The sequence below is a fragment of the Podarcis pityusensis genome (genome assembly GCF_964106645.2).
Source record: "Podarcis pityusensis genome assembly, chromosome: 4".
Lineage (NCBI taxonomy): Eukaryota > Metazoa > Chordata > Lepidosauria > Squamata > Lacertidae > Podarcis > Podarcis pityusensis.
In genome coordinates this window covers 58,103,858-58,122,507 of record NC_138027.1, presented here as the reverse complement: position 1 = coordinate 58,122,507, position 18,650 = coordinate 58,103,858, and the positions used below count along the sequence as shown (strand labels likewise).

The 18,650-nt window shown below is 43.7% G+C and overlaps 1 protein-coding gene across 1 annotated transcript in view; it reads right to left on the bottom strand.

The window, feature by feature from the left end:
* Positions 1–18,650, bottom strand: part of EFHC2 (EF-hand domain containing 2) — a 58,072-nt gene that overhangs the window by 27,714 nt on the left and 11,708 nt on the right. Inside the window, exon 4 of the mRNA XM_081003632.1 lies at positions 6,413–6,636. Within this exon, the coding sequence (XP_080859758.1) occupies positions 6,413–6,636 (224 nt within the window). The remainder of the gene's footprint in view (positions 1–6,412; positions 6,637–18,650) is intronic.

Here is an 18,650-nt window from a genome sequence, read left to right as displayed (position 1 = left end):
AAAACTAATGCAACAGCTGTGAGGAAAGAGAGAATTTAGTTTAGTTGGGAAGGACGTAAGTGGTAGGAGAGCTGTGGATATAGCAGGCTAATAGCCAAAGCAGTGTAGTAAATAAGAGCTCTGGACTTTGGCCAGGAGGAGCTGAACTAAAATCTTTTTGCTCAGCCATGAAACTTAGTGGGTGGCCTTGGACAAGTCACTATCTCTCTGTCCATTGAACAAAGTTGTCGTGAAGCAAAAGTGGAACAAATTCCAGGTAAACCAGCCTATGCTCCTTGAAGGAAAGATGGAATAAAAGCATGATGCAAGTAATAACCTAGATGATGTCAGTACTCTGAGGAAAGTTTCTCACAGGGCCTGGGGACCTGAAAGTGCTGCTAAAGGGAATGAGTATACAGAGTGCAGGGACTCTGAATTTCACAGACAGACAATAAATCATTATACCTTGTATTATAGATGACCATAACAAACCGATATTGCTGTTGTTAAACAGATATTTCACAAGATACAAAGAGATGAAGACATAAAAAGTAACAATATGGTAGGTGTTCACTTGGTGGAGGGGGGAAAACAACCCATAAAGAAGGTGAATCTAGGGTGCCACCATTGAGAAGGCCCTTTCCCTCACTTCATTTGGTGGGAACACACAGAGCAAGTTTCCCATTATATGGGGTTTATGGATTGCTTGTGTTTATTTAATTCATTGCTCATTGCTACATGTACATCTCCACTTTTCCCTTCAAGATGGCATGCATGGTTTTAACCCCCACCCCATTTCATCCTCCTAACAACTCTGTGAGGTAGTTTAGGCTGAGAGATGATCACTGGAACATGTCCACCCAGTGAGCATCATGGTGAAATGGAGATTTGAATCTGAGCCTCCCAGATCCTTGTCTAACGCTCTAAACACCATACCACATCAGTGTTATTGACTACTACTATGCTTTTCATGTCTTTCTTCTGTGTCTAATTTTTATGTTGTCTTTCGGGGGGCGATTGTTCTTTGTAACTTGCCTGTTTTATTGATAACAGCTTTAAGTTTAGTTTTCAAGAAAAGTGGAGTATAAATGCCAACACACAGAGCTAAAATATACTACAGGCGCCACTCACTTATCAGTGAAATATACTGTTAAAGGAGTTATATTCTACAGTGCATTATTATAACAGAGAGATGAACAGTTCTCTAAATCTGCCATGGACTGACGCAGCAGTCCTCCTGGAGAATAGATCACAGTTAGATTTGCCCGATTTAGCTGGGCTTAAGATATACATTCCCAGTCAGTTATTTTACATGCCAGCTAAAACACCAAGTATGGTAAATAAATAACAATGGCAATATAAATAGAAATATAGCTTCCCCAGCAGTTGTTATATGCAGTTCAACTAAAAACAGTTCCATCACAATTCCTTTTAGAGACAGAGGAACGGATAAGGGAGGAAGATTAACAATGCAATTCCATACATGTCTACTAATAACTACCTACATGTCTTACTCAGAAGTAAACAGACATACAGGAGATTGCACTGTAATCCAATTAAGGCAATATAAAGCTATGCTCTGTGGCTTATTGTCATCATTTTGCAGTGCAAAATATTTTTATTTATTTATCAAAATTTGCAGTTCGCAAAGGACAAAGGATCACCACCCTCTTCCTACAGTTTCTGATTCCTTTTGCCTCATGTCATCCTGCAAAAGAACTGTAGTGCTGGCATAAGACAGGACAAACAATACCATAGAAAGTGGAATTAAATGCATCTAAACGTTACTAGTATCAATATGCTTAAACTAGGATCACAATAAAATTTGCCATTCAGAAGGTTGCCATTCAAAAGTCAGATTGTTGTCATCCCAAAATATATTACAAATTGGAACTATAATAATTCTGCATGTTCATGCTAATGTTTTAGACTACAGCTAGGTTTCTGACAAACGACACTGAAGGTCATCAGTAAAATGTAGAAGGCAGGTTAAGCTTGGCCAATATATGACAGATCAGGAGATTTATTCTACTTAATCTCTCTCTGGAGTATTTATTTATCACTATGTTTCTCTCCCAGGCTTTAAAACAAACTTGCTATGAATACATTACACCCTCATTCAGCAAAACAAAATGTCTACCAAAACATTCAGTGGGATCAGCAGGAAAACAATTGAATTGAAATTGTACTACAAGGGATATATAGATGGACAAAGCAAAAGTTTCATATACTGGGGGCTTTTTTGCAATTTATTTATTTATTTTAGAGACCTGAAGGCCTACACTCAACAGCTAATTTTGCATCAGTAAGTAAAATCTAGCTCACATCTTCCTGTGACACATTCATAACAACAATAATAATAATAATAATAAATTTTATTTATATCCCGCCCTCCCCAGCCAAAGCCAGGCTCAGGGCGGCTAACAACAAACAAATAATCAAACAATCAAATAATCCAACATTCTAAAACATTTCATTATAAAAATTAATTAAAATCAAATTAATGGCAACCGTTAAGCAAAGTTCTGTGCAGGTTGCCAGAGGAGGGAGTCAGGCTGGGCCCTGACCAAAGGCCCGGTGGAACAACTCTGTCTTGCAGGCCTTGCGGAAAGATGTCAGGTCCCGCAGGGCCCTGGTCTCTTGTGACAGAGCGTTCCACCAGATTGGAGCCGCAGCCGAGAAAGCCCTGGCTCTAGTTGAGGCCAGCCTAACCTCTCTGAGGCCTGGGACCTTCAGGATGTTTTTATTTGCAGACCGTAGGTTCCTCTGTGGGGCATACCAGGAGAGGCGGTCCCGTAGGTACGAGGGCCCTAGGCCGTATAGGGCTTTAAAGGTTAAAACCAGCACCTTAAACCTGATCCTGTACTCCACCGGGAGCCAGTGCAGCTGGTATAGTTTACAACTTTACAATGCCTTTCTGGTTCTTGTACCCTAGAACCTAGGTATGCTTTTCCCGCAACACTCAATGACTATCTGCTTTTCCTGGCGGATGCTACCCTGATTTTCAACATTCCATGACTTAATCTCTCTACTCAGGAATAAGAATATATGAGAATATTCTCTGACATCACAGCTACTCAACCTTTGGTCACAAGGGAGTTGCAGAACAGTAGGAAAAATTTCAGCTGCTTATTGCCCGTGTCTCTACAACCCATTTCCCCACAATCATTTCCTTAGCTCTCTGCTTCTATATGTACCTCTTCATAAATTGTTCAATTTCCCCAACCATGTGTTGTCTAGCTGTTACCAAAGAATCTCTTTCCCTCCTCCTCTCACTTCCCATTACTTCACTTCCCATTACTTCAGTATCTCACTTCCCATTACTTCAGCTCTGTAGTCTGAACTTTCTCCTCTTCCAATCTCTTCTTTCCTCCACTCCATTATCTCTTACTACTCTTCCCTTGACACCCATTTCCTATGTCCCTCTTCACCCTTTTCATCATCATCGTTCTTTCTTTGGTCTCTGCTAGCTAAATTCCTTTTTATTTCCCCTTCAGGCTCCAACTTTAGTCCCATACTCCAATCCACTGCTTTATTTTCCAACGTCTTTCCCTAGTTTTCCCTCAGGTACAAGAAATTTAGGTATCCTTTCCCTCAGTTTCGCAGGCCCTCTGGTTCCTTACAGGTATCCTGCAGGATAAACTAGTGCGTTTGTGAAATGAGTGGTTTTCAGCCATAACATGGGACCTTTCCTCATCTCTCCTTTTTTCGTATTGTGCTTATCAGCCCATTCTTCCTTCAGCGACTTGACTTGCACCTCCCTAGATTTCTTATTCATCAATCCCTACTCTATTCCATGTGAACAGAACACAACAATTCCTATCCCTGGGAACTGGATGGGATCTTTCAGCAACCTCATTTCCTTGGGGCACCTATTATTGCAACCCCCTCTTGCTTCCATCCATCTTTCCCTTAGGTTTCTGCTTCTAAGGCCAAGGGTCGCCTACTAGGTCCTCATCCCTTTATCCACTCTGACACTGGACCATCTTTCAGTTCCCTACCTCCTGTGTCCCCTCCTTATTCAGTGTCCTCTCCTTAGCCTCATTGCCTACCCAGAGCTCCAGTCTCTTAGCCCCACCATCCTGCCAACAGCCCATCATTTCTCCAGCACTTAAGGCCAATGAATCCAGATCTTATGAGCCCACATTAAATCTCCATCAGTTCAACCATATGGGTTACTATCATCTAAATGACTGTTTATCTGACAAGGCTACCCTTGCCATATAATGGTATTATAGACAAGCAGGCATTAGACATCAGTAAACATTCAAGATTATTTTTTTTAGAATTCATCTCTACCAGAAAGAGAGCACATCCCTGTGTCTGCTCTCCTTCTTTTCTGCAAATGGTATTTATGCGAACATGAGATGGGGTACCTATATGTCAACTAGTCACATTTATTACTGAATTAATCAAGATTTTCAGCTCAAATAGCACTGATCTGTATACATAACCAGTTCTGCAAAGGCTCTGGGGAGCTTAAATAATAAACTGCAAAAACCTTTTTGATCATCAGTTGAAAGGTCTCAAAAAGATGGGGAATAGGGTCTGTGTGTGTGTCCCTTTGACCAGAGCAATAAATTGATTAAAGTAACAAATCATATTGCTTTTTCAGGGAGCTTTGGGTTTACTGTTCATTAAACACCATTTTGGATGACAAGTTCATAGCAGGGAATATGGTATATACATTTTAAATAAATAAATTCAAAGAAAAACAATTTCACATAACATGTACTGTACAAGATTGTGAAGTTCAACTCAGAAGGAAGCCTCATTGTGTTCAATAGAGTTTATTCCCAGGTACCTACACAGAACTGCAGTGTTAAAAGATAATTATAAGCATTTTCTTTTCTACTTTTACAGTTTTCACTAATCTGCTGTTCAATATTTATTTACATATGACAGCAGTATACTATATAAATGCACCTTATTTCACAATAGCCACTAATGTCTACCGATTACAGTAGTATGCTATGCACAAAGCAAAATGAAAGAAGGAAACCAGATTTTAATAGTCTCATTCATCACCGGATGAATTGAAAACACTGGATTTTACATCAATGGTAAATATAACACTATGCAGACACAAATTGCGTGCTATTTTGCATCCATAATCTGCTCTCCATTATGAAGAGAACAGAATTCAAGTCGAGAAATGTGCTCAACAGTTTTAGGCTGAAATCTTATGCACAGTTATCTGGGATCAGCAGTGGCCTGTGTGATGGGGCAGAGCCTTCTCAGCACAAGCATCGCTGCAGCTTGCCTAGATGATGCTGAGTCCAGGGCTGCATAGATGCACTGGTAGACTCAATTCAGCAGCTCACTCAACTCCACTGCCATCCTACCCCATCCCAGTACCCTCCAGTAGCAGTGACGATGGTGTCAGGAGGATAGCTCTGCAGCTCTGCCCCACCATACAACTTACTGCTTCCTGGGAGGCATAAGCTCCATTGAATACAATAGATCTAACGTCTGAATAAATATGCATGGGATTGTGGAATTATTACATTATGTGGCCTGTTCAGATAAGCTTTTTACCTTAACCGGCACATTCTGGATTTGTTTTTCTTCTAAAATAAAATAAATTCACAATGTTAACAACTCTGAATTTGAAATCCCCTGTTGTCAGGGACTGGGCAGAGGAGGAATCCTGGCCCTCCCAAGGAGGAGGAAGAGAGTATAGATTTACAACAGGTGTTTGAGGGAAGTACAGTGGTACCTCGAGTTACAAACGCCTCAGGTTACAAACGCTTCAGGTTACAAACTCCGCTAACCTGGAAGACGTACCTCGAGTTGAGAACTTTGCCCCAGGATGAGAACGGAAATTGTGTGCCAGCGGCGCAGCGGCAGCAAGAGCCCCCATTAGCGAAAGCACGCCTCTAGTTAAGAATAGTTTCAGGTTAAGAACGGACCTCCAGAATGAATTAAGTCCGTAACTAGAGGTACCACTGTAGCAGCTCAGAGGCAGATGAGGGGGAGAGCTGGGAAATCATGGGAGACCCAGAAAAATACCCAGCTGACATGTTGTCATTAGAAAGCATTCCAGACTCTCCATCTCCCAGAACCTGGCAAGCCTTAAAAGTAGGAAAGCAAAGAGCTCAAAGACAGAGCATGTAGCAGCACCCATAGAGGAGATGATGAGAATGATAAATGAGGAAGTGGGAGAGACGGGGGGTAGAGATTCACTCAGGACAACAACATTATCCAAGAGACTGGGTTCTATAGCCTCTCTCTATAAAGACTGAAATAAAAAAGGATGGTAAGAAACTTTTCCTTGTCTTTATACTTTCCTGGGCAACCAGCCGGGAGCCGCTAACAGCATCCTGTCACCTGTACGAGAAGGGGTTTCATCATAAGCATGCTATAAACAAACATTCCAACTGTTTGGGCAATGCAACCAAGCATGTACTTAACCAGGACTGCTAGAGCTAACCTTCTGACGTTCTTTGGTATAGGGATCATCTGGACACTTTACTGGACAGTTCAATCTGACTCCCATTTTCCTCAAAAAGTTTTTGGTGAATTGATCACAGTCTATAATCCTATATCTTCGACCATAAAAGATTAGCTCTGTATCGATGTTGAAATTATCTACAGTATAGAACTGATCTTCATTAGGAGGCGGAAGTGGAACCCGATGACGCCGAAGAATTGTTCCTGTATTGAAGAGGAAATGAAGTTAATATCATATATTCCAACCTCTAACATTACACTAAAGTTACTTGATATGGAAAATACTGTTGCTGATATGAAAAATTGAGACCCCCAAAAGAATAATAATAACAATTCTAAAAGCAGAAAAAGTTATAGCACTTTAAAGAGATAAGAAAAAATGATATTCTCTTAATACTTGTATTCCAACATATTATAAATATGTACTTTTACTGAAATCTATCAGTCTGCATTCCTAAGAAATGAACTGTGAACCAAAAGCTAACAGTAGTCACAGCCAAATAAAAGAAATTAATTCTAACTCCCAAAATCACCGGACCAGTTTATACATTTGACAGAAACAACTGCTGAATCTCTTTCAGGCTTCATCAGAAAATTCAAACAGTATCACATATTTGAATACTTCTCCATCTTAAAAAAAGAAAAAATATATAAAATTAACATATCAGAGGATTTAGCCTTGGTTCAATATTAACATGCTGTTTTTCTTTGTGCAGCGTGTTTCTTTTACATTCTCTGTAGCTGCTCCTGGTCAGTGGAACTCAGTGCCTCAAGAGACTCATCTGGCCTCATCTCCTATGGCATTCTATTGCCAAGTTAATAAGTTTTCATTTAGGCAACCATTTGGTTTGCCTTCTGCCAGAGTGCTTAATCTGCCTGATGTACAGTGGTGCTGTGCTATGTTTTTAGTTTAGCTTGTAAAGGTATAGTTTGATTTTAAACTGCATTTAAACTGAATTTTTCAGATAGTATTGTGAACTGCCTTTTAAGAGTAGAAAGGTGTGTTATAAATCCAATAACTGAATACACACATAGATAAAATGCAACCATCCACATCTAACTAGAAGCGGTTTTACAGCTTGATATTTGAATAACTGCAAGCCCTGAAAAAGTGGCCCTATGTCTGAAATATTAGCATTGCAGTGAGTGGGGAGGAGATTCAGGGCAGTGGTGGAGAAGAGAGTCAACATGGGGAATAAGTCATCGTAATGATTATGAAAGTTATAATTTTTTAAGAGTATTTAGGAGCATTTACCGTATTTTTCGCACCATTGGACGCACATTTTTTCCTTTAAAAACTAAGGGGAAAAGTCTGTGCGTCCTATGGAGCGAATGTGTGGTCCTGGGACTTCCCCCTCCAGCCCCTCCAAGCTCAGGTTGCAGCGGAGAGGCTGCGTGGGCGGCTGGGGAAACCCCGGGCTTCCCCCTTCAGCCCGACAAGCAGCTGAGAGGCTGCGTGGGCGGCTGGGGAAACCCCGGGCTTCCCCCTTCAGCCCGACAAGCAGCTGAGAGGCTGCGTGGGCGGCTGGGGGAAGCCCTGGGATTCCCCATTCAGTGCTACGAGCTCAGGGCGCTCAGCGCGCAGGGAGAGGCTGCTTCTAACTTGCCCTCCCTCCCTGAGCCGCTCTAGGGGGCTGACTGGGGAAGCCCTGGGCTTCCCCATTGAGTCGGAGGAGCTCAGGGCGCTCAGCGCGCAGCGGAGAGGCTGCTTCTAACTTGCCCTCTGTCCCTGAGCCACTCTAGGGGGCTGGCTGGGGACCTCCCTGAGCCGCTCTAGGGGGCTGGCTGGGGAAGCCCTGGGCTTCCCCATTGAGTCGGAGGAGCTCGGGGCGCTCAGCGCGCAGGGAGAGGCTGCTTCTAACTTGCCCTCCGTCCCTGAGCCGCTCTAGGGGGCTGACTGGGGAAGCCCTGGGCTTCCCCATTGAGTCGGAGGAGCTCAGGGCGCTCAGCGGGCAGCGGAGAGGCTGCTTCTAACTTGCCCTCCGTCCCTGAGCCGCTCTAGGGAGCTGGCTGGGGAAGCCCTGGGCTTCCCCATTGAGTCGGAGGAGCTCAGGGCGCTCAGCGCGCAGCGGAGAGGCTGCTTCTAACTTGCCCTCTGTCCCTGAGCCACTCTAGGGGGCTGGCTGGGGACCTCCCTGAGCCGCTCTAGGGGGCTGGCTGGGGAAGCCCTGGGCTTCCCCATTGAGTCGGAGGAGCTCGGGGCGCTCAGCGCGCAGGGAGAGGCTGCTTCTAACTTGCCCTCCGTCCCTGAGCCGCTCTAGGGGGCTGACTGGGGAAGCCCTGGGCTTCCCCATTGAGTCGGAGGAGCTCAGGGCGCTCAGCGGGCAGCGGAGAGGCTGCTTCTAACTTGCCCTCCGTCCCTGAGCCGCTCTAGGGAGCTGGCTGGGGAAGCCCTGGGCTTCCCCATTGAGTCGGAGGAGCTCAGGGCGCTCAGCGCGCAGCGGAGAGGCTGCTTCTAACTTGCCCTCCGTCCCTGAGCCGCTCTAGGGAGCTGGCTGGGGAAGCCCTGGGCTTCCCCATTGAGTCGGAGGAGCTCAGGGCGCTCAGCGCGCAGCGGAGAGGCTGCTTCTAACTTGCCCTCCGTCCCTGAGCCGCTCTAGGGGGCTGGCTGGGGACCTCCCTGAGCCGCTCTAGGGGGCTGGCTGGGGAAGCCCTTTACAATGAGACGGAAGACTTGGACATCCCCTTCCGCCCCCCCTCCCAGGTTATTGTGCCGGTAATTCCCAGCATTTCCTCCTTTTGCTCCGGTTCCACGAGGCAAGGCAGCTGCACTCCACAGTCATCCAGAAATGTGAGCTCTCCCTCTCTCTTCCTTCTTTCCCTCCCTCCCTCCCTCTTCCACCTTAAATAAAATATTGGGGGGGGCAGTAAAGCCCCACCTCACATACAACAATTCAGCCCTTCTCAACCTGTGGGTCCCCAGATGTGAGCGCCTCTAGGTAGCAAGGCCAGAGCTCAGGGAAGATGCGAGTTGAGGGATGATAGGAGTTGTAGTCCAACAACACCTGGGGACCCACAGGCTGAGCTCTCCCTCTCTCTTCCTTCTTTCCCTCCCTCCCTCTTCCACCTTAAATAAAATATTGGGGGGGGGCAGTAAAGCCCCACCTCACATACAACAATTCAGCCCTTCTCAACCTGTGGGTCCCCAGATGTGAACGCCTCTAGGTAGCAAGGCCAGAGCTCAGGGAAGATGGGAGTTGAGGGATGATAGGAGTTGTAGTCCAACAACATCTGGGGACCCACAGGCTGAGCTCTCCCTCTCTCTTCCTTCTTTCCCTCCCTCCCTCCCTCTTCCACCTTAAATAAAATATTGGGGGGGCAGTAAAGCCCCACCTCACATACAACAATTCAGCCCTTCTCAACCTGTGGGTCCCCAGATGTGAACGCCTCTAGGTAGCAAGGCCAGAGCTCAGGGAAGATGCGAGTTGAGGGATGATAGGAGTTGTAGTCCAACAACATCTGGGGACCCACAGGCTGAGCTCTCCCTCTCTCTTCCTTCTTTCCCTCCCTCCCTCCCTCTTCCACCTTAAATAAAATATTGGGGGGGGGCAGTAAAGCCCCACCTCACATACAACAATTCAGCCCTTCTCAACCTGTGGGTCCCCAGATGTGAACGCCTCTAGGTAGCAAGGCCAGAGCTCAGGGAAGATGGGAGTTGAGGGAAAATAGGAGTTGTAGTCCAACAACATCTGGGGACCCACAGGCTGAGCTCTCCCTCTCCCTTCCTTCCCTCCCTCCCTCCCTCCCTCCCTCTCTCCCTCCCTCTTCCAACTTAAAAATATTGGGGGGGGGGGCAGTTAAGCGCCCAATAGTAAACATTGGAGATACTGTACTGTACATTACTGACAGTTCCTTACCACTGTATTTTCTTGCAGAAAACCTCCCCCATTCTGATAAGGATGATAAAGCAGAAAAGACTAGCATATAAGATTCCTTTTAAACTAGAGGTAGTAAAATATGCTAAGGAGCATGGAAACAGAGCAGCAGAGAGACATTTTGGACCACCTCCAACTGAAAAAATGATAAGACGGTGGAGGAAACAGGAGGATCAGCTGCAAAAAGCAGACAAAAGCAAGCACACTTTTCGTGGACATGCTGCAAAGTGGCCACAGATGGACATTGCCATGAAAGAATGGATCACAAAACAGCGGAATAAAGGCTTCGCAGTCTCTACAAAAATGATAATATATGAAGCCAAACGCATTGCTTTAGAGAAAGGCATTCACGATTTTACTGGCTCACCATCATGGTGCTACAGATTTATGAAGCGATGTGGCCTTGCTATGCGCACTAAAACTAGAACTGCACAAAAAATGCCAGAAGAATATGAATCTAAGATTCTGTCTTTTCATAAATTTGTAATTGATGCTAGGAAGAGAAATGGATTTGAAATTGGCCAGATTGGGAATATGGATGAAGTCCCGCTAACCTTTGATGTGCCATCTAATAGGACTGTTGATCTGAAAGGTGCCAAAACTATCGCCGTGAAAACCTCTGGGCATGAGAAAACCCATTACACTGTTGTGTTGTCTTGCTGTGCAGATGGCACCAAATTGCCACCCATGTTAATTTTCAAAAGGAAAACATTTCCAAAAGAAGTGATTCCACGAGGAGTGGTTGTACATGTTCATGAGAAAGGATGGATGGACGAAAATGGAATGAGAGTATGGGTTGAAAAAGTGTGGTCCAAACGTCCTGGAGGGCTTTTGAAAAAACCTGCCTTATTAGTACTTGACCAGTTTAGAGCACATATTAGCGAAACTACAAAAAAGTGCTTTAAAGAAGTGAAGACTCATCTAGCTGTAATTCCTGGAGGTCTTACCAGCCAGTTGCAACCTCTCGATGTTTCCATCAACAAGCCATTTAAGATCTTTATGCGAGAAGAGTGGAACAAATGGATGGCTGCTGGTAATCATGATCTAACACCCACTGGACGAATGAAGAGGCCCACTATCACTCAAGTTTGTGAATGGGTGAAAACATCATGGCACTCGGTGAAGGAGGAAATCGTTGTCCGGTCATTCAAAAAATGTGGCATTAGCAATGCTTTGGATGGTAACGAAGATGGTATTTTACATGAAGATAGCGAAGAAAGTGATGTCAGTGATTGTGAGCAACTGAGCTCCACAAATTCTGACACTAGCAGTGATGAGTTCTTGGGGTTCACAGAAGACTAGAAGAGTACTCAAACTTTAAAGTCTCCCTTCATTTAATAATGACAGTGATGATGGTTCTTAATGCCATTGTTGACTGCTGTTCACTTTACATGGCTGTAATATGATTCTGATATACTGGTTGTTTATTAAATACAGTAGTTTATACAACATTTGATTCAGAATATTTTTTACTTGTTTTCCTCCTCTAAAAACTAGGTGCGTCCTTTGCTCCGGTGCGTCCAATGGTGCGAAAAATACGGTATTTATTTATTTATTTATTTGGTCTCCAGCAACATACAGCATATTTAAAAACCACAAACATAAATATATTACAGTACTATTGACACATTCATACAAAAACACATGCCAATTCAGAAAAATTATACAAGGCAATCCCACTCTGTAAAAGCCGCTGGAAGCTTTCAAAGCATACTGACTGCAACATTATCACAGTCCATCAAAAACCACAGGGGAAAATGTGTTTTTTTTTAATCTGGCACCAAAAATATGTCAGCCAAGGATGGCTGGATGGGTGGACTTCGCTGGGAAGAGTATTCTACAGTTGAGGAGCTTAACTGAAAAGGCCTTCTCGCTTGTCAGGGAGAACTATCCATTAAGTTTTCCTATAAACCTCCAACACTTAAAATTGATAATAATATCAAAACAAAGCTTTCATGGTTTTTGCCAAAGAGACAAAGGTTTCGGAATAATGAGAAAATATGCAGAACACAATGAATAATCACAAAGGTGGCAGAGCAAGTTTTAAACTGCTTGCAGGGGGAAAGCCAACAGGAGCAGAGGAGGGTGTGGTTTAGAATGAAGGATGAAGATGGAAAACTTTATGATAGTTTAAATGGCGGAGGGATAGAACTAGGCATTCAGATTACGGGGCATGTGTTAGCAATGCACAGAAGCCAAAGCTCAATAGCCTAAAATGCAAGCTCCGAAGACATTTGAAGAGATATACTATATGTAAATGTATATATGCTAATGCTAGAAGCCTCCAAGCCAAGATGGATGAACTGGAATGCTTGGCCTTGGAATACAGTTTTTATAGAGTGGTGGAATGAAGAGAATGGTGGGACATCTTGTCTGTGGATACAAACTCTACAGGAAGAAGGCATACAGGCAATAAGTGTTGTTCTGTACATCAAAAGACAATATAGAGTCGAACAAGCTAAAAATCCCCAATGGGGAAGACTCCTCCATAAAATCACTGTGGTTGGTGATGCAGCCCCCCAAGATTGATTTAATACTGGTGGTGTGCTATCACCCCTTGACCAAAATGCTCAGAGTGATATTGAGATGGAGAATGAAATCAGGGAGGCATCCAAAGGAGGAAACGCTGCAGTAATAGGTGACTTCAATTACCCTCACATAGACTGGGTACATGTGTGTTCCAGTCAGGACAGAGTGGTAAATATTCTAGAGACACTAAATGACTGAGCCTTAGAACAGTTAGTCATGGGGCAGACACTATACAAGATATTTGATAGCATTTATTGGTGAATTCCACACTTCTTTGTTTCTTTTACATGTGCTTGGAAAAAGGATTTTGGGACGCTGGACTTTGCGATTGTTGGATCAATTCATCAAGCTCTGATGGATGATGTAGAAGGACTGGATCCGATCACTTTCGCTGCCTATGTGTGCTTGTATCCATACGTTACATCTCAATGCAGCTCCTTCCTTGAAAGTGTCTTCAGGGTTGAAGTAGGCAATCAACACTCATGAACACCAGAAAGATTCAGTCAAATGTAGAAGGTTTACTTGACAGGCATAAAAGCGTATTGGTAGCAAATATATACAGGCATTCACCACTGCCATGGTCAAGGCATGCTTAGAGTCCAACAAGAGCCCAAGACTCTCTCTCTGCTTCTCTCACCGCAAGGCACAAGCAAGAGACTCACAACAAGTTACACAGAATCACTGTTATCAGCATTTCCTGTCACACTGCACCTGTCCAAAGAACAGTTCCCACAGAAACTGTCCTTGCACAGACAAAACAATCTCAGCCTTCTGCTGCTTCTTGAAACTTCTTCTGTTTCTGGAACAAATGATTCTCACAGAGAGAGAGAGAATATCAACACCCCCCCTCATTTTTACAGAAACAATTGGGACCATGACCATGTAAGGAGTACTTACACATCATGCACTGCAAAACCCCAACATTTTAACCAATTCAGCATGTCTCTGAAAAACTAAGATTTGGTTACACACCAGCAGCAATCAGTTTGCTTCCTGGACGTCCACCACACTAAGGAATCGCCAAACTGAAACACCATACAGTGGTACCTCGGGTTAAGTACTTAATTCGTTCCGGAGGTCCGTACTTAACCTGAAACTGTTCTTAACCTGAAGCACCACTTTAGCTAATGGGGCCTCCTGCTGCTGCCGCAGTGCCACAGCAAGATTTCTGTTCTCATCCTGAAGCAAAGTTCTTATGAAGCACTATTTCTGGGTTAGCAGAGTCTGTAACCTGAAGCGTATGTAACCTGAAGCGTATGTAACCCGAGGTACCACTGTACTAGACACTGACTCCCAGTCCTGCAAGTAGGACCAGTCACTATATACAAAGCACTTCAGCTCCTCGGGTCTTGAGGATAACCACTTAAGACAGTAACTACAAATAACAAAAACATGTTCCATCCCCCTCCAGGCTACCACAATACGAGTACTTACAAACACTACTCAAGACCCTAACAAAGTAAATTAATCTGGTCTACTCTATTGAGAAATAGACAGCAAACTTCCAATACCAGAATGATACAGGTCAGAATCCAGTGGCTCTGAGCTATCCGCCTCAGTCTTGACACCACTGGCTGTACACACAGTTGCAGGTCAAACTTCCTGACACTTACAATGTGGAAGAACTACCTGGCTCCAAAGAACCTCAGAGACACCGCCAAAAACACCTGTTCACAGCCCATGGTCAAAGAACAATGAAAACCCTTGCGCAACCTTTTCACAGCTACTTTTCTTGTTACTTTAGAATTGCTAGCTTCTCTGCCATACCACCACTTCCTAGTAAGGGAAACATTGTGATACACAGAACACCATCTTTTCATCTCTTTCTCTCTGACTTCCCTCCTCCCTTCACATTTGAGAGAAAATGGACTCTGCCTTTTGGGAAAAGAGATGAACACCTCTTGGCTTCTTCACTAGCCTAAGAAGAATGATCACAGAGAAAATTGCTCCCCTTTTGGGTATTCTCCTCCCAGAATACCGAGTCCACTCTGGCACAGAGCAAGAACCCCCTCTGTAAATAACAGACATCACTCCCTATGTTCCTGGAGATTTAATAGCTATGGGCACTGTACTCAAACTTGACTGCACAGCTTGCACACTTGCATCCCATACTGCTCCAGAGGGATACGAAACACTCCTGCTTTCAACTCTGCAGGAAACTGACTTCAGGCTAACCAGCATTACTAGACTGCTGTTGGAGCAAACCATCTACACAGCATCCGTGGAACTCACTGCCACTAGACTATAAACACCACCATGTAGGCAAAACTATTGACCAACTAGTTATGCAAAACACAAGTCAGCTCCTTCTGAAATTCACCTCGGGAAATGGGAAACACTAAGCATCCAGCTTAAGCCCAGAAAACAAAGCTTGTACAAGCTTACCCCGCCTGTTGGGTACCCCAAGATCTACTTGGCACAGACTTTAAATAAACACTGTCAACCACCGACAATATCACCAGCTAATCAAACTGCAACACCCCTCAGGGCAATACTTCTCCCCTCTGGGAGTGGGAGTGGCACCTGCTCCTTGCTGAGCAGAGTGTGGATAATGACACCAGCTCTTTACCATGGTCTGAAACTGAAACCATTTGAGCTGTTACCTGGAACTAGCCAGTCCAGAAATGTCTGGTAGCTGAATCTGGCCCAATTCCAGCCAGCCATCATCAGTCCCATTAGAGTGAGATTGATGCCCTGTCGAAGGCCTTACACATCTCCTCCCTAGATGCAGACACAGACTAAAACAAGCAAACTTCCAGCTTGTGAGCCTGAGGGGAAATCGACCCCCCTCTCCTGCTTCTGCCTATCGCACACCAAAATAAAACTCAGCCTGAGCTAATTGTTCAAGGCAACTCTGCATTTCAAAGCAGAAAAACAGATAGATAGCCCTGCCAAACTCGCCTCAGCAATATCAGACACCACTTTTCAGTTGTGAACTCCTGAAAAGTTTTGTCCTCTATTTTGAGAGAACTCCATAAGTAAAACATATTTAAACAGTACACATTATATACACAATTAAAACAGGAGAAACTTCAGCAAAAAAAACCCCTCTCCTCTCCCACTCACAGCTTGCAGACTGTATCTGAGCTCTGCATCTGAGACTGTGAGATTTATTGCAAACTTTACTCCCCCCTCTGAACCGGGGGTGGGTGGTGAAACAATTAACATTTTACATTTTACCTTGTGTAAATCAGAAACTATTGCCCAAGGCCAATGAATTATGTTCTGAATATCACCATATCAGTAGAATTCACACCTGAATTCACATCTGAAATTCAAAGGTATCCCAAGATCTTTACAACGGACAGACTAAGTATCATGAGATCGTAAAATATAAAAACAAGAAAACTTAATCTAGTACAAAATGCTATCTTTCTACTGTGTCTCAATCAACATGATTAAAATCTGTCTGCAGTTTCTCAGAGAAATGCATACATCTGATTGCAGACTGTGAGGTCTTTCAACTATCAATTTCATGATATCATAATTCTTGTCTTATGACTGGGTACACTATGGTTCCATCCCTACTACTCCATTTAACACTGTTAGGCTGTTATGAGTCTGCAATCACCTGGAAGGGGAATTCGAGTGGTATTAAAACCTGAAGTGGCCAGCCACATAGCAAACAAAGGAGAAAACGCCTTCTGCTAAAAAGGAATGGATGAAGGAAGCACATTCTGAGTATTCTTTTAAACTATTTTTAACATTTAGTAGCAGAATGCTGTTCTACACTTCTACACTCTGCATCACATTTTTCCAAGAACTGCTTTGCAACAAAGGAGCCAGGATAAGCGAAGGGGATCATTCTGGCTCTTCTGGCTCCAGGGAAGAGCAGGGGACTCAGCACAACTCAGACCCAATTGTTTTGTGATGTCCTTGCAGCAAGACTGCAAATCAATACTCTCCCTTTGGATGAACATTTTTTTAAGAAGGTACACAGTGCAGTGTGGTGCTTTGTGTAACCTATAAATTTCTGAAGCAGATGTTCTTCCTCCAAATTTAGCTAAACACCAATTAAAATCACTGGTGTTCTGGCTAGCTTTCCCTATGTTTACTTGGAACTAAGTCCCACGGATTATAAAATAACTGTCTAGTAAGCAATACTGCCTTCTTACCATCCCACTGTACCTCCGTTCTCAAATAAGCAATAGTACACATGTGGGGATGTCTCCCTTGGCACTGGATGGATCTCTCCTTGCCTGTTATGTCTGACTCATGCTCCTTCAAGCCGCTTTTACAGCCCATTCCTATGCATGTGTATGCGTAAGTAAGTCCTACTGTATTCAGCAGTGCCCAAAGAGACCGTGGCTGCACAGGATCACAGGAATACATTAAGTGGCAAAACTCTTTATTAAAAGGTAACGGGAAGACCGTTACAGAACAGGTAGCAGTATTGCAAATAGAAATGCTGGAGCATTACCAATTGTGCAATCAACAAGGCACTCCTCCCACAAGGTACCTCAACAGTGCTCTTGCACAGGATGGGCTAAAGTAGCAATCATGCTCATCATCAGAAAAATCAACAAAAATCAGAAAAGAATGAGAAAAGAATTCAGAAATTAACAGCAATGGCACTGCCTGGACTCTCCACAACAACTTAATGAATAAAGGACTGCAGTTCTAGAGCAACCTACAGCTGCCACTATATATACACGGATGGATGAACCAGTTAGTAAATCAAAGCAAAGTACTTATTATGGTAGGCTGTCCAACAAACAATGTACAAAATATGAAATAGAGAAATATAAAATCACAGCCTTAATGGAACCAATTATTAATGGTGGATCTTACAAGGATAAATCCTTAAAACATATTTTTTTTAAAAATACTCATGCATTTCTTCTCTATTAAATTGCATACACTTGAATCTGCAAGGAAATATACTGGTGCTCATAGGCAAAGAGGGAGAGGGGCAATGTTTTGACCCAGAAACATGATGTCAATAGAGACGTGACTGATTACTATACAGTACTGACAGCAGGTCAAACAGGGAAAATGCTGGTGTATAATATGCAGCAGATGAACAAAACTCTGGGCCCCATAAACAATTTCATCCATAAGCAAAATCTGAGCATTAGAGACAACCTTACTTTTAATGCTTGTTATACACATCAAGCCTGCATCTTTTCACAATTCTCCCAGTAATTATTTCATTACATCTGTATCTCCTCCAGCAATTTTCAGTGCTCTCAGTGCCAAATTAGGCAAAAAGTTACAGCCCTAAACTCTTAACCCACTACACCACAAACACAGTTTTCAATCTGTGGCTTTAGATACATCCTGACAATAAACTGCAGAACATTTTGCAGAGAACATCTAGCTCAAGGTCAGTGGCGGCTATATTCCCTACCTAAATTCACTGAGAAGTAGTAGTTCCTAAAGAGTGGAACAACAATTTCTTTGGAACATGTTTCCTGTTCACCCAACAGCCTTTATGCCCTATCACCCTCTTCCAGCTAGGATAACCAGACCATGAGTATACACAGTGCCAAGTTTCTAAAGTATTTGGGAACATCCGATGCCTTGAGACAATCAGTGATTCATTGAAGCTGGAGGATGTGACCGAGGCCTTATGTGCCTGACTGCACTTTCCTTCCCTGTCCAGCTGGCCTTGGGGAAGCCCGCCAGCAGGCAGCGTCTTTCTCCTGTTCCACTGGCTGACCTTGGAGAACTTGGCCAGCCGCTTCTGAGCTGTGCTCTGGATTGTGGGATCTGGACTACACCAGAAACTCACGTTAACCCTAAGAGATAGATATAACCCTTCCATATCAGAAAACATTAGCCAGCCAGTGTTCAGTTAACAAGAATAAACAG